Source organism: Mercenaria mercenaria, chromosome 4 (assembly GCF_021730395.1).
Source record: "Mercenaria mercenaria strain notata chromosome 4, MADL_Memer_1, whole genome shotgun sequence".
NCBI lineage: Eukaryota > Metazoa > Mollusca > Bivalvia > Venerida > Veneridae > Mercenaria > Mercenaria mercenaria.
The window spans coordinates 37110083-37136130 of NC_069364.1; the positions used below are offsets into that span (position 1 = coordinate 37110083).

At 36.5% G+C, this 26048-nt stretch overlaps 1 protein-coding gene across 2 annotated transcripts in view; it reads right to left on the reverse strand.

Moving 5' to 3' along the window:
• The window catches only part of LOC123552811 (trafficking protein particle complex subunit 10-like), a 126111-nt gene that overhangs the window by 85957 nt on the left and 14106 nt on the right, over window positions 1–26048 (reverse strand). For both annotated transcript variants that reach the window (XM_053540927.1, XM_053540926.1), the window contains exons 3-6: window positions 20884–21016; window positions 17218–17411; window positions 12926–13118; window positions 5712–5823 (exon numbers count right to left, since the gene is read on the reverse strand). In XM_053540927.1, the coding sequence (XP_053396902.1) occupies window positions 5712–5823; window positions 12926–13118; window positions 17218–17411; window positions 20884–21016 (632 nt within the window). The remainder of the gene's footprint in view (window positions 1–5711; window positions 5824–12925; window positions 13119–17217; window positions 17412–20883; window positions 21017–26048) is intronic.

Below are 26048 nucleotides of genomic sequence, written 5' to 3' on the forward strand. Positions count from 1 at the left end.
AAAAACATATTATTTTATGAGGGGAATGGGGCCCATATTCGGCCCAAAAAACGTCAAAACGAGTGCCCTGAAAGCACATGTCTCCCACAACTGCCTAATCATCTGAATAGTAAGTCTGTCTTTATATACTGTTTACAGCCTATTGGTATCTGTTGGAGTTGGAGTAACCAGTCTACATCTATGTATTGGTAATCATGTTCAAGGGCCATAATTCGGAAGAGCCTGGGCCGATTTGGCTAGTTAACGAACCTGGCCGAGGACTTATTGGCAAACACATTTTGTTCAAGATCGGATGAAAAATGTTCGACTTATAGTGTGGACAAGCTTTGTGACAGACACACAAACAGGAGTAAATCAATTTGTCTTCCACACCACTGTGTGGTGGGAGAGATAATTAAAAAAATATTGCTAAGTCGAAAAAAGGGCATAACTTCGCAAAAATGCAAATCAGAGTTATGAAACCTGTGCAATGCACGTCAGATAATCACAGTTAACAAATGTGTGAAGTTTCAATCCATTCACATTTAATGGGTACAGAGATACCACCTAACAAACAAAAGCCTAACCAAAAGTATTGGCATAATTTTGTTTAAAAAACAAAACAAAACAAGGTCGAGTTATGGAACCTGTGCAGTGTATGTCAGATCATCATAGTGAACAAATGTGTGAAGTTTTAATCTATTCCCACGAGTGGGTACTGAGATACCAGCTTACATGCAAAAACTTAACTATAAATTGACAGTCGAAAAAGGGGCATAACTTTGTAAACAAGAGGCCTAAATGGGCCTAAGTCGCCTGGTGACCCCAAAGTCAGTAGGGGTGGTATACTCAATAAGTACTATCAGCAAGTGAAGTTTGAAGGTCCTGGGTGCAGTGGTTCGCGAGTAAAGTGCCTTCATGCAAAAAGTTAACGTTGTGGCTAACGAACGACTAACTAACGAACGACCGGATGGACAGTTGAAAACTAATATGCCTCCCTTCGGGTGCATAAAAATATCAAAAAACAAAAAGTCCCCACAAACATCCTCTGGACAAAATCATTCTTGTATCTGACCTTAGACCTAGGGACCTAGGTTCTTACAGACAATCTGTGTTATGGCGGTGAACATTTCTGCCAAGTTATATCAAAATCCCCCCATGCATGAAGAAGAAATGCTCCAGACAAAGTTTGTTGACACTGCCCGCCCGCCAGGGGCATTCCTATAATATGTCCTGTTTTTCAAACTGGCGTATAAATATTAAAGAGCTGCCAGGATCATTTAGATAAAAGCTATTCTTGTATCCTTTGACCTGTAAGTGTGACCTTGACCTGACACTCAGTCTCTCGATGGTGAACATTTGTACCAAGTTACATCAAAATCCCTCCATGGATGAAGAAGATATGCTCTGGACAAAGTTTGTGCACGCCATCCTGCCACCAGGGGCGTTCCCATAATACATTCCATTTTCAGTAAGTGGGAATTATGTTCATTTATGCAAAAGATGAGAATGATAGTAGCAGTTGGGTATACATGCACAAAAATTACAGGAAGGTTGTGGGAGTTGGGGATTTTCTTCATGCATATACATGTATACTACTTATAACAGCCTTTCACACAACAAAAGTTAATCAAACAAAAAACCACTATACACAGCTAAACTGTTACTAATTATATAATTATTATAGTGATATATATAACTATGCAAGTGTGTAAATAAAATATAAGGCTTGTTTAAATAAATTTTGAAACACAAACTAACATGCATTGAATGCAGAGTGAATGAGCTGAATGATATTGTGATTAAATGTCATTTAACCTTTCTAAACTGGAACCCCTCAAAATGGAAGATCAATTTTACTGTCCAGAAATACCCTTTGCTTTTTAAAATTAAAAATAATGCTCTCTGAATAATGGAACCCTTCTACTTGAAAAGATTTTCAGAATCATTAATTTTCCACTGTAGTACATTTCTTGCCCCCCAACTCAGGACATTTGCACCCCCTCTCCCCAACCACTTGAAAAATGATCTACTGGACATTTGCCCCAACTTGATTATTTTTGAAATGGACATTTGTCCCCCAATGTTTTGTCCAATACGCCATTAGATATAACCAATTTTTGTTCTTTCTTTTATCATACACTTAAAAGTTCAATAAAAAAAACTGTTTTATTGATAAACTAAAATGCTGAAACCTAAAGGGCAACAATGTCGAGCCCATTATTTGTTGACACACTGCCTGAATGACTCAAACATTTAAGGCTAATTAAAACAAGTTTCATTTCAATATCTTGACTCAAACTGTAGTTATTTAATGTAAATGATTGTCAACAAAAGAAATCTTTACCAGGTACAGTAAAGTCAAAATACAACTATAAATTTGATGTATCATTCATGTTGTACCACAGAAAAGTGGTGTTGGTTTTTCCGCATGGCCAAGAATAATAAAGGTTACAAAATAAGCTATTTATAATAACAACAAAAGGAAGTAATTCTATTTTTTTTTAAAAAGTCCACAAAAAAAGAGGATCTGGCAAATAAAACAAGAGCTGTCCGTAAGACAGCCAATGCTCGACTACCGGTATTCAAATTATTATCCTAGAAGCAGGAAAATGTAACCCTAAATGTTAAAATATCTATAGAGTTTCAACCCAGCATCTGCATTAGTTTTGGAAATAGTAACTTGCATGTAAAACTTTAACCAGAAGTTTAATGTTCAAAAGGGGACATAATTTGACCAAAATGCATGTCAGAGTTATGGGACTTGATGCAATCAACTAGTTTTATAACCCCGAAAGGCACGAAGTTTCCATTTAATATCTGCATTTGTTCTGCAGATACTAACTTGCACACAAAACTTTAACCAGAATTTAAGTCTAAAAGGGGGCATAATTTGCCCAAAATACATGTCAGAGTTATGGGACTTGACCCTCTGAGGTTGGTAATTGATCTAGAAAAATAAACAAGAGCTGTCCGTAAGACAGCCAAGCTCGACTATTCGAAATATTGTCCCAGAAGCAGGAAAATATTACCCAAAAAGGTTAAATATTAAAAGAGTTTTAAGTTCAAAAGGGGGCATAATTTGACCAAAATGCATATCAGTTATGGGACTTGCTGCTATCAACTAGTTTTATAACCCCGAAGGCACATGTGAAGTTTTAACTCAATATCTGCATTAGTTTTGGAGATAGAAACTCGCATGTAAAACTTTAACCAGAATTTTCAAAGTCCAAAAGGGGGCATAATTTGCCCAAAATACATGCCAGAGTTATGGGACTTCACCCAGTGAGGTTGGTAATTGATCTAGAAAAAGAAAAAAAAAGTTTCAAATCTATATGCCTTTTAGTAATTGCTATGTGTACTTGCACGCAAAACTTTAACCAGGATTTTCTAAGTCCAAAAAGGGGAATAATTTGCTCAAAATACATGTAAGAGTTATGGGACTTGACCCGGTGAGGTTGGTAATGGATCTAGAAAAAGAAAAAATAAGTTTAAAATCTATATGCCTTTTAGAAATAGCTGTATGTACTTGCACGCAAAACTTTAACCAGAATTTTCTAAGTCCAAAAGGGGGCATAATTTGGCCAAAATGAAGGTCAGAGTTATGGGACTGGCTGCTATCAACTAGTTTTATAACCCCGAAGACACATGTGAAGTTTCAAATCAATATCTGCATTAGTTTGGAGATAGTAACTTGCATGTAAAACTTTAACCAAAATTTCCAAAGTCCAAAAGGGGGCATAATTTGCTCAAAATACATGTCAGAGTTATGGGACTTGACCCAGAGAGGTTGGTAATTGACCTAGAAAAAGATAAAATAAGTTTCAAAGCTATATGCCTTTAATTGATGGCTGTATGTACTTGCATGCAAAAACTTAACCAAGGTGTGACGCCGACGCCGGCGCCAGGGTGAGTAGAATAGCTAGACTATTCTTCGAATAGTCGAGCTAAAAATAAGTTTCAAATCTATATGCATTTAAGTAATAGCTGTATGTGCTTGCATGCAAAACTTTAACCAGGATATTCTTAGTCCAAAAGGGGGCATAATTTGGCCAAAATGCAGGTCAGAGTTATGGGACTTGATGCTATCTGCTAGTTTTATAACCCCGAAGACACATGTAAAGTTTCAATTCAATATCTGCATTAGTTTTGGAGATAGTACCTTGCATGTAAAACTTTAACTAGGATTTTTTAAGTCCAAAAGGGGGCATAATTCGCTCAAAATACATGTCAGAGTTATGGAACTTGACCCAGTGAGGTTGGTAATTGACCTAGAAAAAGAATAAATAACTTTCAAAGCTATATGCCTTTAAATGATAGCTGTATGTACTTGCTAACCAACTTTTACCAAGATCTTATATGACCTTTAACCCCTAAGTGTGACCTTGACCTTTGAAATAGGGACCTGAGGTTTGTGTATGACACTGTCTCATGGAGGTAAACATTTATTCTAAATGAAAAAGAGATTGCTCTATGCATGCAAAGTTCTGGCACTGACAAGCTCTAAAATGACCAACATCAAAGTGCGACATCGACCTTTGTTTGTTTGTTTGTTTTGGGTTTAACGCCGTTTTTCAACAGTATTTCAGTCATGTAACGGCAGGCAGTTAACCTAACCAGTGTTACTGGGTTCTGTACCAGTACAAACCTGTTCTCCGCAAGTAACTGCCAACTTCCCCACATGAATTATCAGAGGTGGAGGACTAATGATTTCAGACACAATGTCGTTTATCAAAGTCACGGAAAACATACGCCCCACCCGAGGATCGAACTCGCGACCCCGCGATCCGTAGACCAACGCTTTTACCTACTAAGCTAAGCGGGCGGGCTTCACATCGACCTTTGACCTTTGAGATAGGTACCAGGAGTTTGCACAAGACAGGTAAAAATGCATGCCAAATATAAACAAGATTCCTTTACGTATGTCAAAGTTAGGACCTGAACAAGATTTGAAATTTGACCTCCAAGTGTGACCTTGACCTCTGAGATAGGACCCTGGGGCTTGCACATGACTCTCTCTCATTTAGGTAAACATTAATGCCAAATATGAACAAAATTGCTCCATGCATGTCAAAGTTATTGTTCGGACAAAAAATGAGGAAGGTCACAGGCACACACTAACGAATGCACATACACTGAACAATAATTTGGATGGCTATGTCTTTGCTTTCCGCATGCAGGCTCAATAAAAATGATGAATATGTTAATTACATTGAGTGGGTGGGGGGAAAATGTCCTACCATTTCATATGGGGGCAAATGTCCAGCAGTTCACTTTTTCACTGGAGGGCAAATGTCCAGATCCCACAGAAAACAAGGTGAATGACACTTAACACTTACAAAATACCAACTCTACTCCCAGTCATGTGTCATAATTTGTTTACATCATGCAGGTAACACTACGAGATACATAAATTTGTGATAATGTCACTCTCAATATTGAAATTAACATTGATCAGTAATGATACTTGTTTTTGATAGGCATTAACTTGATAATTGAAATTTGGATTTCAACATCAGTCTGGATTTCAACAGACTATATTAAAATTATAAATATCCAGTCTAAATATGTAAAGTAAATTAGGACACATAATTAAAACAAAAACACTCTAACCTGGAGCATCACATACCAAAACAAACAAATAAGCTTCATTCAAACAATTTCTTAATACAAGCATCACGTTACTTTTTGTGAAAATATGGAATAACATAGAAAATAGAGAAAAATCTTACGTCCTGAAGCATGGTTGAGTATAAACTGTGTAAAGAGAGCGTCCAGTTCATCGTATTGTATCAAAGCATCATCAAACAGTCCCAACATCTCAAACATGAATGCTAACTCTTCCTGTAATGTTTGAATTAAATCTTATTTAACAGATGCTGCACATACAATTACCTGCAACATCTAATAGGACTTGATATTTTCAATATGTGTACTGTCACATAGATTTAGGAACTAGTGCTATCACTGCAGATTATTTATACCCCAAGACACATCTTTGATAATGGGAAAGGGGTTTGACCTAATTTGGCAAGCTAACCTGAACTAAAAGACAAGTTTCAAAACTGCAAGCAACTTCAGAATTCATTTGGTAGAGGGTCATCTATTTGTCACAACCAACTTGCCAACCAACCTGCCAACCAAGTTTGAGGTTCTTGCAACAGAAACTTATCCAGTTACTGATCAGAAACCACAGGTATGGACTGGCGGTATGCCACCCTATCTGGGAACCCCGAGGCAGGGTCAATTTTGATTTTAGAAACATCAAGAAACTTGGTAAAGGACCATTATATAATGCTATAAGCCAAATATCTAAACTCTTAATTTTTGAAGTTATCAACTGGTAGAATCTTTTCAGATTTTCCTTGATAAGTCTTTAAGTAAAACAAGTGACACCCACAGGCAGGGCCAACTCTGACTCCTGGGGTTAGACCTATATGAACTTGGTACAGGACCACTAGATCATGCTGCATATCAAGCTTGGGGTCATGCAACTTCAGACAATTTTATACATAACAAATACCCAAGCTCTGTGTCTTGCAGCTTCAGACAAAAAATCTTTATATGTAAAAAAAGAAGTGATCCCTGGGTGGGAACAATTTTAACCTGAGAGGCATAATTTGAACAATCTTTTAACTTGGTTAAGGACCACTACACAAAACTATCTAAACTCAAAGGCCTGAGGTTTAGACAAAAAGATTTTTTTTTAAATTGCCGATATAAGTCCATGTAAAATCAGTGAACCCCAGGACAGGGCCAACTTTGACCCCAAGGGCATTATCTGAATAAAGTTGTTGGAGGGCTACTCTAACATGTTATATGCCAAATATCTAAGCTCAGGGCATTACTGTTTCAGACAGATAGATTAAAAAAAAATCTTATATAAGTCTGTGTTAGATGAGTGAAACAGGGTGTGGCCAATTTTTTACCCAAGGCATATAATTTGAACACTTAATAAAAGACCACTACGCAATGCCACATGCTAAATATCTAGGCTTCAGGTCTTGAGGTTTTTTAAACCTCTATGTAAATCTTTGTCCCCAAAGGCAGAAACCTGTAACTGGAGTTTGCTATTTTTAGCTAAAAAAACCAAATATCAAAGGTCACAAAACTGGAGATTTCTTAAGCCCATCTAGACGGTACTCCTTGCTGTATAAACCTGAGGTGTACATATTTTTTAGGAGTACACCTTGTACATCTACACGGCAAATCATGGTTTATGCAACTCATTATCCTTTATTTAATTTCCGTCCAACATTCCTTCTGCACAATGGCAACGCTTGAAGAAGACCTTTTGTTGTGTGTTTGTTTAGTAATAATTTGTGTTGCAAATTAGAAGGGATAACTTTAATAGGAAAACAATGGGTGAGGTCACAGATAGCCAGAAGGGGTAAATTTGGTACATATAATGCACTGTTACATGAACTTGATGCTGAAGATCCGACAGCATTTTAAAAACTTTATACGCATGGACAGACCTTCATTTCTTAAACTGTTGGAATTAGTCACATTCCTTATCAAAAGTGCTCTTTGTCTGCAGTCTTTCTTGGAATAATTAGGATTTCTTATATCTATATCCCCTAATTCTTCTTCCCCATGATAATATTCAATTATTTTTTTCTGTGTCTGCGATGCTCCAACTAGCCGACATTTTTGTATATAATCACAAATAAATTCATAAATTGTACACTTTCATACTCTCAATAATTCTGAAATGTCATACAACAACACTTTAATTCGCTTTAATTTGATGTAATTGGTAAAATAAACAAAATCGGCACAGCTAAGGTTAGGCCCATCTAGACGGTACTCCTTGCTGTATAAACCTGAGGTGTACATTTTTTTAAGGAGTACACCTTGTACATCTACACGGCAAATCATGGTTTATGCAACTCATTATCCTTTACTTAATTTCCCTCCAACATTCCTTCTGCACAAAGTAAATGCTTGAAGAAGACCTTTTGTTGTGTGTTTCTTTAGTAATGATTTGTGTTACTGTTAAGCAAATTAGAAGGGATAATTTGATAGGAAGACAATAGGTGAGGTCATGGATAGCCAGGAGGGATAAATTATTATTCCAGATAAAATATAAATGTTTTCGTTAATAAAAAAAATTCCTAGTGTGAAGAAATGTACATTTTTTCTTGTATTATATAGACCAACATAAGAGGGTCATGATGACCCTGGATCGCTCAACTGAGTAATATAAGCTACATGTTTCAAATGTCAAACTGATGATAAAATATAATGAAAGTCAGTAGGTCACATTCATGGTCAATGAAATTCAGTTTTACGATTGTTGTGCAAAACTGTGTATGTCATCAAAATTTCAAGGCTGTATCTTAAAACAATCTTGAACATTTTTGGTTGAGGACCATAAGACAATGCTACAAACCAAATATCAAAGGTCTAAGTGTTGTGGTGTCAGACAAGAAGATTTTTAAACTTTTTTTCCTATATAAGTCTATGTAAAACTTGGGACCCCCAGGTGGGGCCATATTTGTCCCTAGGGGGATAATTTGAACATCTTGGTAGAGGACCACTAGATGATACTAAATACCAAATATCAAAGCTCTAGGCCCTGTGGTTTTGTACAAAAAGATTTTCAAAGTTTTCCCTATATAAGTCTATATAAACCATGTGACCCCCGGGGCGGGGCCATATTTGACCCTAGGGGGATAATTTGAATAATTTTGGTAAAGATCACTAGATGATGCTACACACCAGATATCAAAGCCCTAGGCCCTGTGGTTTTGGACAAGAAGATTTTTAAAGTTTTTCTTTTAGGTTGCCATGGCAACCAGAGTTCTACATGGAATTCAATTCTTTGAACAATTTTAAAAGGGGGCCAACTAAGGATCATTCCGGTGAAGTTTGGTGTAATTCTGCCCAGTGGTTTTCAAGAAGAAGATTATTTTAGAAAATGTTGACGGAAGGACGACACATGACGTACGTCACACGACGGATATTGAGCGGTCACAAAAGCTCACCATAAGCCTTTGGCTCAGGTGAGCTAAAAAGTGACCACATGTAATAAAAAACGAATTAGAATGCTCATTATCAAGTGTATCATTTCGAGAAATTACAGCTATTTTTGGATTGTTTTACAGACAGTTGTCATTCGATGCTGCACTAGAGAAATGCGCAATTCTCTAAGGCAAATAAAACATATACATGTGAACGGCGATCTCCAAATTTCGACCACACTAAGAATTTTGATGCTAAATATTCGTGTACTTTTTTTTTCTTTTCTCCTAAGAATGTCAGAAGTAATGTCGAATGCATTATCATTTTTAGTTTCAGCCACACTCAAAAGATTTTGTGTAAGAATTTAAATGCTAGATATTCCGTGAATGGATTTTTTTCCTGTTTTTTCTCATCAAGGATGCCAAATCTCGAAGTAAGTTTGGATGCGCACCAAGCGTTATTCAAGTTTCTTGCCTTATTTAACATTGCAGATGGTGCGTGAACTAACTGAAACGAAGAAAGATTGTTATGAAAACAATGTTGGTTGCGTTACCACACTTAGAGAAAAATAACAATTGTAGCCAGTAACAAGAGGGGCCATAGAACAATAACGCCTAATTAACATAAGTTGCTGGTCTGGTTTTGATACTAAAGTTAACTATTTTTATAGATATAAATATGTATTTTTCATGGGAATCAGCATACATTCGGAAGAATGTGCTTCTGCATCTTTTTTCCAACTTGTTATGTATATATTTCGGAATAATGTTCGTGAGTGCGTGTGTGCAAGTGCATGAGTGTTTTAATATCGCAATTAGCAGAAAATTCAGTAAAGATGTATAGACATATATTTCTTAACTTTCTTGCTTTCAAAATACAAATCTCAATGAATATAGAATTAAAATGCATTAATGATCGTATGGCTTCTATATCTAATAGCCACTTAGATGTCCATAAACATCATTGTGTACATCTTGTAAGAATTACGTCAATTTGTAGCACTGACTGATCAAATAGCAAGATAATTTAATTAATGACATGAATAAATGTGTCGCATATTGAAAAACGTTAACACCTGCAGATTTGTTACTCGTTCTTTTCAATAAAAACATGTATTATCAATTACAACTTATATCAGGCACCCTCTACTTGTGATTGACACCAATGTGACAATCGATCTGTTTCCTTTTGTCATTCGCAGCGGGCAATATCCGTGATACCTACTGCCAAAGTTTAACTTTTTCAAATTGCGGGACATTCCTTTAGAAGGTATACATAAATATTACAGAATTTCCACACCAAACGATGTTGTCACTACCAGTATCTATCGAGTCTCAACAAAAATACAACATATTAAATAAAATACAATGATTTTAATCTACATTTAAATATAATACTGGTACTTACTCACAAATACAGAAATGAATGAAATTTTGAATCATAATATTTCGGTTGCGTAAACGCAAACATAATCATGCACGAACATATAGAATTTACAATGCGCAGGTGTTATTCAGTGAAATCAACAAATTTAACTTTAATTTATTTATAGACATATTTCTTGTATCGTGATTTCTTTTTATTATAATTTATACCAATAGTCTGTGAACATTTTGTGAGGTCCCAAAATAAACAAAACTAGAACTGTCACAGGAGTGACTCATACCCCCACCATACGGTCTTGTCACAGAAGAATGGCAACCATAAGAAATCTTAAAAATACTTTGGAGTACTTCATCCTGGGCTTCCACATATAAGTAATACTAGTATAATACTAGTATAGTAATACTAGTAAATATATTAAATCTCTAATATTAGAGATACACTAAAAGTGAATTTAAAAAAGTGTCTTACCGACCCATGTTACCACAGAAAAATGTTTTTACTTTTTACATAGGACTTATAATAAAAAAGTTAGAAAAATACCTAAAATATTGAAAATCTAAAAATAGGATTTCTAAAAATAGACTAATTCCTGGAATTTAAGGGGAAGAAACTCAGTACAAAAATTAAAAAGAGGTTACTTCCCTTTGGCTCTAAGCCAATCAGAATGAGATATAGTGAAAATACATCAAAATTAACCTTAAATTCTAGGTAAAAGGGGACACAATTCAAGAAAAATTAGTGTCCGAGTTATGCACCTTGTGTCACATGATGTGGGTGATGAGGTGGAACATCTATTTTAAGTCTGAATCAAATCCATTCAGTAGTAACTGAGATACAGTGAAAATACATCAAAATTAACCTTAAATTCTAAGTAAAAAGGGACATAATTCATGAAAAAATTGGTGTCAGAGTTATGCACCTTGTGTCACATGATGTGGGAGATGAGGTGGAACATCTATTTTTAGTTTGAATCAAATCCATTTTGTAATAATTGAGATATAGTGAAAATACATCAAAATCAACCTTAAATTTAAAGTAAAAGGGGACATAATTCATAAAAAAATTATGTCAGAGTTAAGCACCTTATGTCACATCATCTGGGTGATGAGGTGGAACAACTATTTTAAGTTTTAATCAAATCCATTTAGTAATAACTGAGATATAGTGAAAATACAACAAAATTAACCTTAAATTCTAAGTAAAAGGGGACATAATTCATGAAAACTTGGTGTCAGAGTTATGCACCTTGTGTCACATGATGTGGGCACATGATGTGGGTGATGAGGTGGAACATCTATTTTAAGTTTGAATCAAATCCATTCAGTAGTAACTGAGATATAGTGAAAATACATCAAAATCAACCTTAAATTCTAAGTAAAAAGGGGCATAATTCATAAAAAAATGGTGTCAGAGTTATGCAACTTGTGTCACATGATGTGGGTGATGAGGTGGAACATCTATTTTAAGTTTGAATCAAATCCATTTAGTAATAACTGAGATATAGTGAAAATACAACAAAATTAACCTTAAATTCTAAGTAAAAGGGGACATAATTCATGAAAACTTGGTGTCAAGAGTTATGCACCTTGTGTCACATGATGTGGGTGATAAGGTGGAACATGTATTTTAAGTTTGAATCAAATCCATTTGGTAATAACTAAGATAATAGATTTCGGGACACGACGGGACGGGACGGGACGCGACGCGACGGGACGCGACAAAACTGACTCCTATATACCCCCCTCAAACATGTTTGGTGGGGGTATAATTATCAAATTCTATGACTTTCATATTTATGATGACCTTATTAGCATTGACATTTAACGGCTACATTTCACCAATTTTTTTCAAGGAGTTAATATAACCTTAAGTATAATTATTAAATGATTCATTTAGTGCGTGATCCGACAGGTTTTTGATCTTTTTACAGTAATGAGTAGAAAATTTAGACACTTTATTAAAGAGAATCCGTCATAGTAGTATAATGTATATCCGCCATTTTGGAGAAAGCTTTTGAGACATAGCAACAATATCCAAGGGGGGCGTTCCTTATCAGAAAAATCGGATCTATCCATTCTGCCCAGTGGTTTTCAAGAAGAAGATTTTTTCAGAAATTGTTGACAGACGACAGACATCAAGCGGTCACTTCGTGACAGGTGAGCTAAAAACTCCATGAACAATTGATTTAAAACATAAAAACCATTGCTATCAATGAATTATTTAAAATACTGGAGACTATGCCTGTTAACTGCAACTGTTTCACCATTTCATCTGATAAACTTAAGCACTTATAAAGCAACTCATATCTGGCTCATTACAGTCAAATTGTTAATCATATCTATATATATTTATTGATAAAGTGATCAATTCACTGTGTTCTGCTAAATTATCTGTATTTTAAAACAATTTAAAAGCTTTTTGTAGCATGAAAGTGCATGCGCAAAAAGATGTGCAGTGGTTACTCCTGGATACGTCTTCAAGTTTTCACTTCTGTAGGGTAATAACTATTCTATTATAAAACAGAAAAATGATAGCATTTATTCACCTGCCATCTCTTTGTTCATTTTTGTCAGAAAGTTTAAGATTTTTCTACCTGTACAATAAAATACTCTTGAAAGTTCCAACCAACTTTATTTCTTTCCTCTCTCAATGCTCTCATGTTATCCTCATACTTCTGTAAATGTCTTGTGAATGCTTGCAGCAGCAAGGTACGCAGACGGGATAAAAACTGGTTCCATAGTGAAACACTCTTTGAATCTCCATTAAGGGGTTCCAGAACCACAATTCTGTAAGGTATAAGCAGTTGATTAAAAGTATAGATAGCCTTATTTAGATTCAAACTTTGGTAATATGAGCAATGATTAAATGAAAGTGTCCTAACTTGGGAATCAAATTATTTCTTTATGGGGTGGGACATTGTAACAGACTTAATTTAACTACAGCATATCTAAACATTGTATATATCAGCTCACAGTACAACCAGTAGCCTATCTGTTTAATCTATCTAAACCATGTTCACAGTACAATCTGTAGGCTACCTGTATAATCTATCTTAACCACATTCACAGTACAATCAGTATGTTATATGTACAATCTATCTTAACCACATTCACAGTACAATCAGTAGGCTATATGTATAATCTATCTTAACCACATTCACAGTACAACCAGTAGGCTATCTGTTTAATCTATCTTAACCATGTTCACAGTACAACCAGTAGGCTATATGTATAATCTATCTTAACCACATTCACAGTACAATCTGTAAGATATCTATATAATCTATCTTAACTGGGATCACAGTACAACCAGTTGGCTATCTATTTAATCTATCTTAACCAGGTTTACAGTTCAACCTGTAGGCTACCTTTATAATCTATCTAAACCATGTTCACAGTACAACCAGTAGGCTATATGTATAATCTATCTTAACCAGGTTTACAGTTCAACCTGTAGGCTACCTTTATAATCTATCTAAACCATGTTCACAGTACAACCAGTAGGCTATATGTATAATCTATCTAAACCACATTCATAGTACAATCTGTAAGATATCTATATAATCTATCTTAACCAGGTTCACAGTACAACCAGTGGGCTAACTGTATAATCTATCTTAACCAGGTTTACAGTTCAACCTGTAGGCCACTTGTATAATCTATCTAAATCAGGTTCGCAGTACAAGCTGTAGGCTATCTGTATAATCTATCTAAACCAGGTTCGCAGTACAAGCTGTAGGCTACCTGTATAATCTATCTTAACCAGGTTCACAGTACAACCAGTGGGCTAACTGTATAATCTATCTTAACCAGGCTGACAGTTCAACCTGTAGGCTACCTGTATAATCTATCTAAACCAGGTTCGCAGTACAAGCTGTAGGCTACCTGTATAATCTATCTAAACCAGGTTCGCAGTACAAGCTGTAGGCTACCTGTATAATCTATCTAAACCAGGTTCGCAGTACAAGCTGTAGGCTACCTGTATAATCTATCTAAACCAGGTTTACAGTTCAACCTGTAGGCTACCTGTATAATCTCTCTTAACCAGGTTTCCAGTTCAACCTGTAGGCTACCTGTATAATCTGTCTAAACCAGGTTCGCAGTACAAGCTGTAGGCTACCTGTATAATCTGTCTAAACCAGGTTCGCAGTACAAGCTGTAGGCTACCTGTATAATCTATCTAAACCAGGTTCGCAGTACAACCTGTAGGCTACCTGTATAATCTATCTAAACCAGGTTCACAGTACAACCTGTAGGCTACCTGTATAATCTATCTAAACCAGGTTCACAGTACAAGCTGTAGGCTACCTGTATAATCTATCTAAACCAGGTTCACAGTACAAGCTGTAGGCTACCTGTATAATCTATCTAAACCAGGTTCACAGTACAAGCTGTAGGCTACCTGTATAATCTATCTAAACCAGGTTCACAGTACAAGCTGAAGGCTACCTGTATAATCTGTCTGAACCAGGTTCACAGTACAAGCTGTAGGCTACCTGTATAATCTGTCTGAACCAGGTTCACAGTACAAGCTGAAGGCTACCTGTATAATCTGTCTAAACCAGGTTCACAGTACAAGCTGAAGGCTACCTGTATAATCTGTCTAAACCAGGTTCACAGTACAAGCTGAAGGCTACCTGTATAATCTGTCTAAACCAGGTTCACAGTACAAGCTGAAGGCTACCTGTATAATCTGTCTAAACCAGGTTCACAGTACAAGCTGAAGGCTACCTGTATAATCTATCTAAACCAGGTTCACAGTACAAGCTGTAGGCTACCTGTATAATCTATCTAAACCAGGTTCACAGTACAAGCTGTAGGCTACCTGTATAATCTATCTAAACCAGGTTCACAATACAAGCTGTAGGCTACCTGTATAATCTGTCTAAACCAGGTTCGCAGTACAAGCTGTAGGCTACCTGTATAATCTGTCTAAACCAGATTCGCAGTACAAGCTGTAGGCTACCTGTATAATCTATCTAAACCAGGTTCGCAGTACAACCTGTAGGCTACCTGTATAATCTATCTAAACCAGGTTCACAGTACAAGCTGTAGGCTACCTGTATAATCTATTTTAACCAAGTTCACAGTACAATCTGCAGGCTATCAGTATAACCTACTGTGAAATCATTATTATTCCTGGGGGATTAATTTTCGTGGATTTCGTTGTTCAGCTCAACCACCAAAATAAGTCTTAACCAACAAATTATGCCCACGATAATGTAACTTGTTCTCAATGTCGCCAAAAAAGACACCATAGTCATCAGATCTGGTCCGTAGTTGTGTGCATGCAGCAGTACTGACCTGCAGCTTTCATGTAGTTTATGGAGGCTCCATCAATGAAAAACATAGGTATGCGTCGGAACAAAACCAAGTATTTCATTCAGACATTTAGCCGTATGCTCAAAGTAAAAGTAGATACTAAAAATAGAAGTTTGATGTAGCGTCACGTGCCAACCGCACTATGCTGCGGCGGTTATTTGAATTTTTTCAGCCCCGCTCTGAAATGTTTATATTTACTGACATGTTGTAAACTACTACTACTTTGGGACTATTAAATATTACAAGCAAGATTTGCATCCCAAGCATTATTTCCCAATTCACATTACACGGTTCTCGGCAGGAAATAACACATGCACAAGTTCAACAGCTTGTAATTTTAGATGCAGACGCGCATCCATTTTGCAAAAAAACATTTGGATGAAAGGCTAGCTAGTTTATGTAAGGATTACTATGGTTATACTAGTACCACTGAATAAAAACAACAGCCATGTACGGAACTTCTTTTTCATGATTCTAAACCATTTATATTGTATCAATTGTGTGCAAAAACACATTTTTAGCAACATAAAATCAGTAAATCTATAACATTTTTTTTTTTTTTTATTTGCAATACAATAACTAGTTCTTGTTTGAAACACAACCAAATGATCAATGTGATGAACTTTATATTTGTTTCAATTATGAATGCTTATTGTGTCAGACTATATCCCAGGTGGTACGATTTTGACACTTTTTAATTGGCGCCAACTTTTCGTATTGAATATTTTACAGTTTCATTAAGTTTTACAAATTAGGTGTTGTATAATTATAGATAACGCAGTCGTTAATTGGCAAATGATAACTCTCTAATCTCCTGCGGCGTAGATTGTGAAGTTGGTAACCATGGTGGCGCTGTTTGACACGTGTAGGTTTCACATGTGAGAACAAAATGATATACTGGAAATTATGAGAAAAAAAAATGAAAATCCACGAATTTACATCTCCAAGAAACAGCCGTTTTGGCCAAAACCACAAAATTTTGTGCCGACTAAATTAAATGATTTCATAGTATGTTACAAAAGTTCAATTTACAACATATAGGATACCTGTATAATCTATCTTAACAAGGTTTACAGTACAACCTGTAGGATTTCTGTATAATACATCTTCAAAAGGTTCACAGTACAACCTATAGGATACCTTTATAATCCATCAAGGCCAGGTTCACAGTACAACCTATAGGATACCTTTATAATCCATCAAGGCCAGGTTCACAGTACAACCTATAGGATACCTTTATAATCCATCAAGGCCAGGTTCACAGTACAACCTATAGGATACCTTTATAATCCATCAAGGCCAGGTTCACAGTACAACCTATAGGATACCTTTATAATCCATCAAGGCCAGGTTTACAGTACAACCTATAGGATACCTTTATAATCCATCAAGGCCAGGTTCACAGTACAACCTATAGGATACCTTTATAATCCATCAAGGCCAGGTTCACAGTACAACCTATAGGATACCTTTATAATCCATCAAGGCCAGGTTCACAGTACAATGTGAAGGACATCTGTGTAATCTATCTTAGCCAACATGTAGAATAGCTATATACACTTACCTATCAGGGGTTTTACTGCAGAAATCACTCTTTATTTTATCGTACACTGATGACCTTGGGAGAAGCTTTGTCTTCCCCTTGTTTTCATCACTATTGAAAACCACAATCAACCAATCAGGAATGTTCTTTGCCTTCAGTGCTGCACACCAATCATTGATTTCTTCTTTAATCTTTTGTTTATATGTTTCTAAGTCCTGTAAAATATCCTACCAGTGATAAAGTTATTGAATAAACAAGAGCTATGTGTAAAATATGTATGCCTCCCTTGATCGGTTGTCCAATTTTCAGTCCCCTGATCACTATGACCTTGACCTTTAGCCAACTAACTCACAAAACATTAGGGGTCATCAACTTTATAAGCCAAATTGTACTATCAAGTTTGGAAGATACTGGGTCAAGTGGTTCTCAAGTAAGTGAGTGGAAACTGTTTTCAAGGATCATGTCCCTGTGACCTTGACCTTTGGCCCCAAAAACAATATGGATCTTCTCTTTTATCAAGCTATCAAGTTTAAAGGTTCTGGGTCAAGTAATTCTCAAGTTACTGTGCAGAAACAGCTTTCCATGTTCAGGTCCCTGTGACCTGACCTTTGACCTATTGACCTAAAAAACAATATGGTCATCTACTTCATAAGCCTAATCATTCTTTTAAGTTTGAAGGTTCTAGGTTGAGTGGTTATTAAATCATTGAGTGAAAACAATCTTTAATGTGCAGGCACCTTTGACCTTGACCTCTGACTTACTGACCCCAGACACAATTGAGGTCAGCCTCATAAGTTAAATCATGCTGTCTAGTTTGAAGGTTCTGGGTAAAGTGGCTCTACAGTTATTGAGTGGAAACTGTGTTCAAGGTTCAGGCCCCTGTGACTTTCACCTTTGACCTACTGACCAATATACTGTTTTACAACGAGTATTTACTATTGTATATAACATAATGTGCGATGCTGGGATTCAGATTTCACTGTAATTAACCAAAATCGTCCATAATGATGTCCATTTGCCTGATCCCTGAAATCTAGCTCATAACTGAAACTAGAATGTGACTGTAGGACACAGGGTGTGCCCTCCACTGGTAATTTGTCACAAATAAGGGGCAATAATTCAAATGTCTGCAGTCTTAATGGGGTATAGCCTCAACAAACATTTTATGAAAAGGATTCGTTATTCTAGGCCATACTTTTTTTGAGCTATGAGCATCACAAACAAAAAATCCACTATTTTGGCTATTTCAAGGGCTATGACTCTGTAATTAGCACTAAGATTCTCAAGAAGAATGCCAAGTGTGCAAGGTCACATCATGATAAAGACTCAAGGTTTCATGAATTTACATCAAATATTTTTTGAGCTTGGCACATAATTTGGTAAAAATGTGCATTTTTTACAATTTCAGGGGCCATAACTTTAACAATAGGAGGTAGAGCCAGTCAAGAAAATAAGAGTTGTGTAAGTTTATTTCATGATAAAGACTTATGCAAGTTTTCAACCATTTATATTAAATGCTTTTTGGGCTAGGTGTGTCACAAGGTGAAAATGTGCATTTTTGACTATTTCAGGGGCCATAACTCTGAAAATAGAGGGCAGACCCAAATGAAAAATAGGAGGTGCGCAAGGTCACATCATGATAAAGACTCAAGCAAGGTTTCATGAATTTACATCAAATATTTTTTGAGCTTGGCACATATTTAGGTAAAAATGTGCATTTTTTACAATTTCAGGGGCCATAACTTTAACAATAGGAGGTAGAGCCAGTCAAGAAAATAAGAGATGTGTAAGTTTATTTCATGATAAAGACTTATGCAAGTTTTCAACCATTTATATTAAATGCTTTTGAGCTAGGTGTGTCACAAGGTGAAAATGTGCATTTTTGACTATTTCAGGGGCCATAACTCTGAAAATAGGGGGCGGACACAAATGAAAAATATGAGGTGCACAAGTTTATATCATGATTAAGACCTAAGCAAGGTTTCATGAATCTATATCAAATACTTTTTAAGTTAGGCCTGTCACAAGGTGAAAATGTGTATTTTTGACTATTTCAGGGGCCATAACTCTGAAAATAAGGGACAGACTTAGACAAAAAAAAGGAAGTGCCCAAGTTCATATCATGATAAAGACTCATGCAAGGTTTTATCAATTTATATGACACACTTTTTGAGCTAGGCGCGTCCCAAGGTGAAAATGTGCATTTTTGACTATTTCAGGGGCCATAACTCTAAAAATAGGGGGGCGGAGCCAGACGAAAACTAGGAGGTGCGCAAGTTCACATCAAGATTAAGACTCATGCAAGGTTTCATGAATCCATATCAAATACTTTTTGAGCTAGGCGCGTCACAATGTGAAAATGTGCATTTTTGACTATTTCAAGGGCCATAACTCTGAAAATAGGGGGCGGAATCAAATGAAAAATAGGAGGTGCGCAAGTTCACATCATGATTAAGACTCACGCAAGGTTTCATTAATCTATATCAAATACTTTTTTGAGCTAGGCGTGTCACAAGGTGAAAATGTGCATTTTTGACTATTTCAGGGGTCATAACTCTAAAAATAGGGGGCAGACCCAAATGAAAAATAGGAGGTGCGCAAGTTCACATCATGATTAAGACTCATGCAAGGTTTCATGAATCTATATCAAATACTTTTTGAGCTAGGCATGTCACAAGGTGAAAATGTGCATTTTTGACTATTTCTGGGGCCATAACTCTAAAAATAGAGAGCGGAGCCAAACGAAAAATAGAAGGTGCACAAGTTCACATCATGATTAAGACTCATGCAAGGTTTCATGAATCTATATCAAATACTTTCTGAGCTAGGCGTGTCACAAGGTGAAAATGTGCATATTTGACTATTTCAGGGGCCATAACTCTAAAAATAGGGGGGCGGAGCCAGATGAAAAATAGTAGGTGTGCAAGTTTACATCATGATTAAGATTCATGCAAGGTTTCATGAATCTATATCAAATACTTTCTGAGCTAGGCGTGTCACAAGGTGAAAATGTGCATTTTTGACTATTTCAGGGGCCATAACTCTAAAATTAGGGGGCGGAGCCAGACGAAAAACAGGAGATGCGCAAGTTCATATCATGATTAAGACTCATGCAAGGTTTCATCAATCTATATCAAATACTTTTGAGCCAGGTGCGTCACAAACTTCAGACGGACGGACAAGACCAAATCTATATGCCCCCCACCACTCATGGGGGGCACAATTATTTACATTGAACAAATCACTGGTACACAAATCATTTAGGCAAGGTAGCCAGATAAAAATTTTATATATGAGATATATGGTCTCACCAGCTCTACGTTTTAACAAAGTACAATCTACATAGTTTGTCAGCTAGTCTGAGACATAGTCACCTTAGCAATTGGACCCATTTCATTGCTCAAGATACTAAAGATTTTGGCACTTCCCTGGGTCATATAACTCGTATCTAGACATATATCAGACCTACAATATGTTATTGTTTAGACCAGACCTACAATATGTAGTTGAATAGATCAGACCTACAATACGTTGCTTTACCCTATATGAACAACTGAGATACAAATTTCAAGATAACTCTAACATGATCTTTGACCTACTGACCCAGATTTCAGTCCATTAAGTTAAGCCCCCAAACTTACTGATTGGAATATCAGACAAAAACTTTCATAACTAGCAAAAGCTTACACAGTCAGTCCAGAAAATATGAAAGTACAGGCGGCTGACTAGAGTTTTCACTGAATCATCGGGTAATATGTCATCATCATACGGTACAAAACTGGCCTCTAGCTGAACATTACGTGCTGGTCTACCATAGGATCTGAAAAATATGGTCAAAATATTATTATTCATGTAATTTTGACTGCTCTCTAGTACAAGGCAGTCTGAAAGACAGCTAAATCCCCCGCCACTGCTATGGATAGTGAAAGGGTAAACCTTTGATTTTAGCTGTGACCTTGACCTTGAACTGACATGGCTGACTCATGAATTCTGCACAACGTCTTGATGAGGTGATCATTTGACCCAAGTTTCATGAAAATCCTTCAAGGGGTTTAGGAGATACAGAGCTGAAACCTTTGACCTTCAGTTGTGACCTTGACCTTGAGTTGACATGGCTGACTCATGAGTTCTTGATGAGGTGATCATTTGACCCAAGTTTGATGAAAATCCTTCAAGGGGTTTAGGAGATACAGAGTGGACACAAAATGGAAGACTCAAACCTGTGACCTTGACCTTGAGCTGGCATGGTTGACTTTCTGCACATCGTTTTGATGAGGTAATCATTTTACCCAAGTTTTATAAAATTCCTTCAAGGGGTTTAGGAGATATAGAGCGGACACGAAATGGAAGGCTCAAACATTTTACCCTAAGTTGTGACCTTGACCTTGAGCCGGCATGACTGACTCATGAGTTCTGCACATCGTCTAGATGAGGTGATCATTTGATCCAAGTTTGATAAAATTCCTTCAAGGGGTTTAGGAGATATAGAGCGGACACAAAATGGAAGGCTCAATCCTTTGACCTTGAGTTGTGACCTTGACCCGACAAGGCTGACCCATGGTTTCTGCACATTGTCTTGATGAGGTGATCATTTGACCCAAGTTTCATGAAAATCCTTCAAGGAGTTTAGAAGATATAGAGCGGACACAAAATGGAAGGCTCAAAACCTTTGACCATAAGTTGTGACCTTGACCTTGAGCCAGCATGGCTGACTCATGGGTTCTGCACATCGTCTTGATGAGGTGATCATTTGACCCAAGTTTTACAAAATTCCTTCAAGGGGTTTATGAGATATAGAGCGGACACAAAATGGCAGGCTCAAACCTTTGACCTTGAGTTGTGACCTTGACCTTGAACCGACAAGGCTGACTCATGGGTTCTGCACATCGTCTTGATGAGGTGATCATTTGACCCAAGTTTCATGAAAATCCTTCAAGGAATTTAGGAGATACGGACCGGACACGATTTTGTTACGGACGGACGGACGGAAGGACGGAAAGACGGAAGGACGGAAAGACGGAAGGACAGACGGACGCAGACCATTCCTATAATCCCTCCGCCACGGCGGGGGATTAAAAAGCAAAGTCAAATAACTATATATCAAGATACAATGTGTTATTTTGTAGAAAGGCAAAATGCAAGCTTTTTTTGGCAAATAATATTGTCAGTTTAGAATTTTAAAGTCTATAAAATAATTGTGGTCAATGCAAATTCAATGAATTATAATTTCCTACATGAAATGTACACATTGGTCACAATCAAACAAGCAGCTAACGCCTGACGGCGTTTTTGGTCGGGTTTTCTGAATTAGATGATAATGAGTTAAAAAAAACAAAAAAATTAAGTTCTAATAAAGGCATACAATAAATAACCCCAAAATTAACAAGTGAATGAAGTATTGCCATGCAATACAAAGTCCCCTACTGGAAGGCACCTAATTTTCTCTACTGCAGTATAACATAATGAACTAATATTTGCCAATGATGTATGAACAATATTGTACTATATATACAATATGTAATAGCAAAACACTTGTGGATTACCTACTATTATTTTTTAGATGGATTTTTTTTGCCAATTATAAAACAAGAGGGCCATAATGGCCCTATATCGCTCACCTGTCATCATTGCACTTAAGGACAAGAAGGTCAAAAAATTATAATCAAGATCAATCAAACAAATCATAAGAAAATATAGTTGAAATTTTCCTAAAGGTACAGATATGTCAAAATACACCTATAAATTGGAGGTACCATCCATGTTGTACCACAGGAAAGTGGTCCCGGATTTTCCCTACGACCAATAATACAAGAGGACCATGATGGTCCTGAATCGCTCACCTCTTCCCACATGATCCAGTTTTGAGTATGACGTCATTTTTTCTATTATTATACATAGTGACTTAGTTTTTGAGCTCATGTGACCCAGTTTTGAACTTGACCTAGATATAATCAAGATAAAAATTCTGACCAATTTTCATGAAGATCCATTGAAAAATATGGTCTCTAGAGAGGTCACAAGGTTTTTCTATTATTTGACCTACTGAACTAGTTTTTTAAGGCACTTGACCTAGTTTCAAACTTGACCTAGATATCATCAAGGTGAACATTCTGACCAATTTTCATGAAGATCCATTCAAGGGTATGGCCTCTAGAGACGTCACAAGGTTTTTCTATTTCAAGACCTACTGACCTAGTTTTTGATCGCAGTTGACCCAGTTTCAAACTTGACCTAGATATCATCAAGATAAACAATCAGTCCAATTTTCATACAGATCCCATGAAAAATATGGCCTCTAGAGAGGTCACAACGTTTTTTCATTATTTGACCTACTGACCTACTTTTTGATGGCACGTGACCCACTTTCGAACTTGACCTAGATATCATCAAGATGAACATTCTGACCAATTTTCATGAAGATCTTGTGAAATATATGCCCTCTAGAGAGGTCACAAGGTTTTTCTATTTTTAGACCTACTGACCTAGTTTTTGACCTGTTTCGAACTTGACCTAGATATTATCAAGATGAACGTTCTGACCAATTTTCATGAAGATTTTGTGAAATATATGGCCTCTAGAAAAATCACAAGGTTTTTCTATTTTTAGACCTACTGACCTAGTTTTTGACGGCACATGACCCAGTTTCGAACTTGACCTAGATATCATCAAGATGAACGTTCTTACCAATTTTCATGAAGATTTTGTGAAATATATGGCCTCTAGAAAAATCACAAGGTTTTTATATTTTTAGACCTACTGACCTAGTTTTTGACCGCACGTGACCCAGTTTCGAATTTTAACTAGATATCATCAAGATGAACATTCAGACCAACTTTCATACAGATCCCATGAAAAATATGGCCTTTAGAGAGGTCACAAGGTTTTTCTATTATTTGACCTACTGACCTAGTTTTTGATGGCACGTGACCCAGTTTCAAACTTGACCTAGATATCACCAAGGTGAACGCTCTGACCAATTTCCATGAAGATCCATTCAAGGGTATGGCCTCTAGAGACGTCACAAGGTTTTTCTATTTCAAGACCTACTGACCTAGTTTTTGACCTGTTTCGAACTTGACCTAGATATCATCAAGATAAACAATCAGTCCAATTTTCATACAGATCCCATGAAAAATATGGCCTCTAGAGAGGTCACAACGTTTTTTCATTATTTGACCTACTGACCTACTTTTTGATGGCACGTGACCCACTTTCGAACTTGACCTAGATATCATCAAGATGAACATTCTGACCAATTTTTTATGGAGATCCATTCACAAGTATGGCCTCTAGAGAGGTCACAAGGTTTTTCTATTTTTAGACCTACTGACCTAGTTTTTGACCTGTTTCGAACTTGACCTAGATATCATCAAGATGAACGTTCTGACCAATTTTCATGAAGATTTTGTGAAATATATGGCCTCTACAAAAATCACAAGGTTTTTCTATTTTTAGACCTACTGACCTAGTTTTTGATGGCACATGACCCAGTTTCGAACTTGACCTAGATATCATCAAGATGAACGTTCTTACCAATTTTCATGAAGATTTTGTGAAATATATGGCCTCTAGAAAAATCACAAGGTTTTTATATTTTTAGACCTACTGACCTTGTTTTTGACCGCACGTGACCCAGTTTCAAACTTTAACTAGATATCATCAAGATGAACATTCAGACCAACTTTCATACAGATCCCATGAAAAATATGGCCTTTAGAGAGGTCACAAGGTTTTTCTATTATTTGACCTACTGACCTAGTTTTTGATGGCACGTGACCCAGTTTCAAACTTGACCTAGATATCACCAAGGTGAACGCTCTGACCAAGTTTCATGAAGATCCATTCAAGGGTATGGCCTCTAGAGACGTCACAAGGTTTTTCTATTTCAAGACCTACTGACCTAGTTTTTGAACGCAGTTGACCCAGTTTCAAACTTGACCTAGATATCATCAAGATAAACAATCAGTCCAATTTTCATACAGATCCCATGAAAAATATAGCCTCTAGAGAGGTCACAACGTTTTTTCATTATTTGACCTACTGACCTACTTTTTGATGGCACGTGACCCACTTTCGAACTTGACCTAGATATCATCAAGATGAACATTCTGACCAATTTTTTATGGAGATCCATTCACAAGTATGGCCTCTAGAGAGGTCACAAGGTTTTTCTATTTTTAGACCTACTGACCTAGTTTTTGACCTGTTTCGAACATGACCTAGATATCATCAAGATGAACGTTCTGACCAATTTTCATGAAGATTTTGTGAAATATATGGCCTCTAGAAAAATCACAAGGTTTTTCTATTTTTAGACCTACTGACCTAGTTTTTGACGGCACATGACCCAGTTTCGAACTTGGCCTAGATATCATCAAGATGAACGTTCTTACCAATTTTCATGAAGATTTTGTGAAATATATGGCCTCTAGAAAAATCACAAGGTTTTTATATTTTTAGACCTACTGACCTAGTTTTTGACCGCACGTGACCCAGTTTCGAACTTTAACTAGATATCATCAAGATGAACATTCAGACCAACTTTCATACAGATCCCATGAAAAATATGGCCTTTAGAGAGGTCACAAGGTTTTTCTATTATTTGACCTACTGACCTAGTTTTTGATGGCATGTGACCCAGTTTCAAACTTGACCTAGATATCACCAAGGTGAATGCTCTGACCAATTTTCATGAAGATTTTGTGAAATATATGGCTTCTAGAAAGATCACAAGGTTTTTCTATTTTTAGACCTACTGACCTAGTTTTTGACCGTACGTGACCCAGTTTCGAATTTGACCTAGATATCATCAAGATGAACATTCAGACCAACTTTCATACAGGTCCCATGAA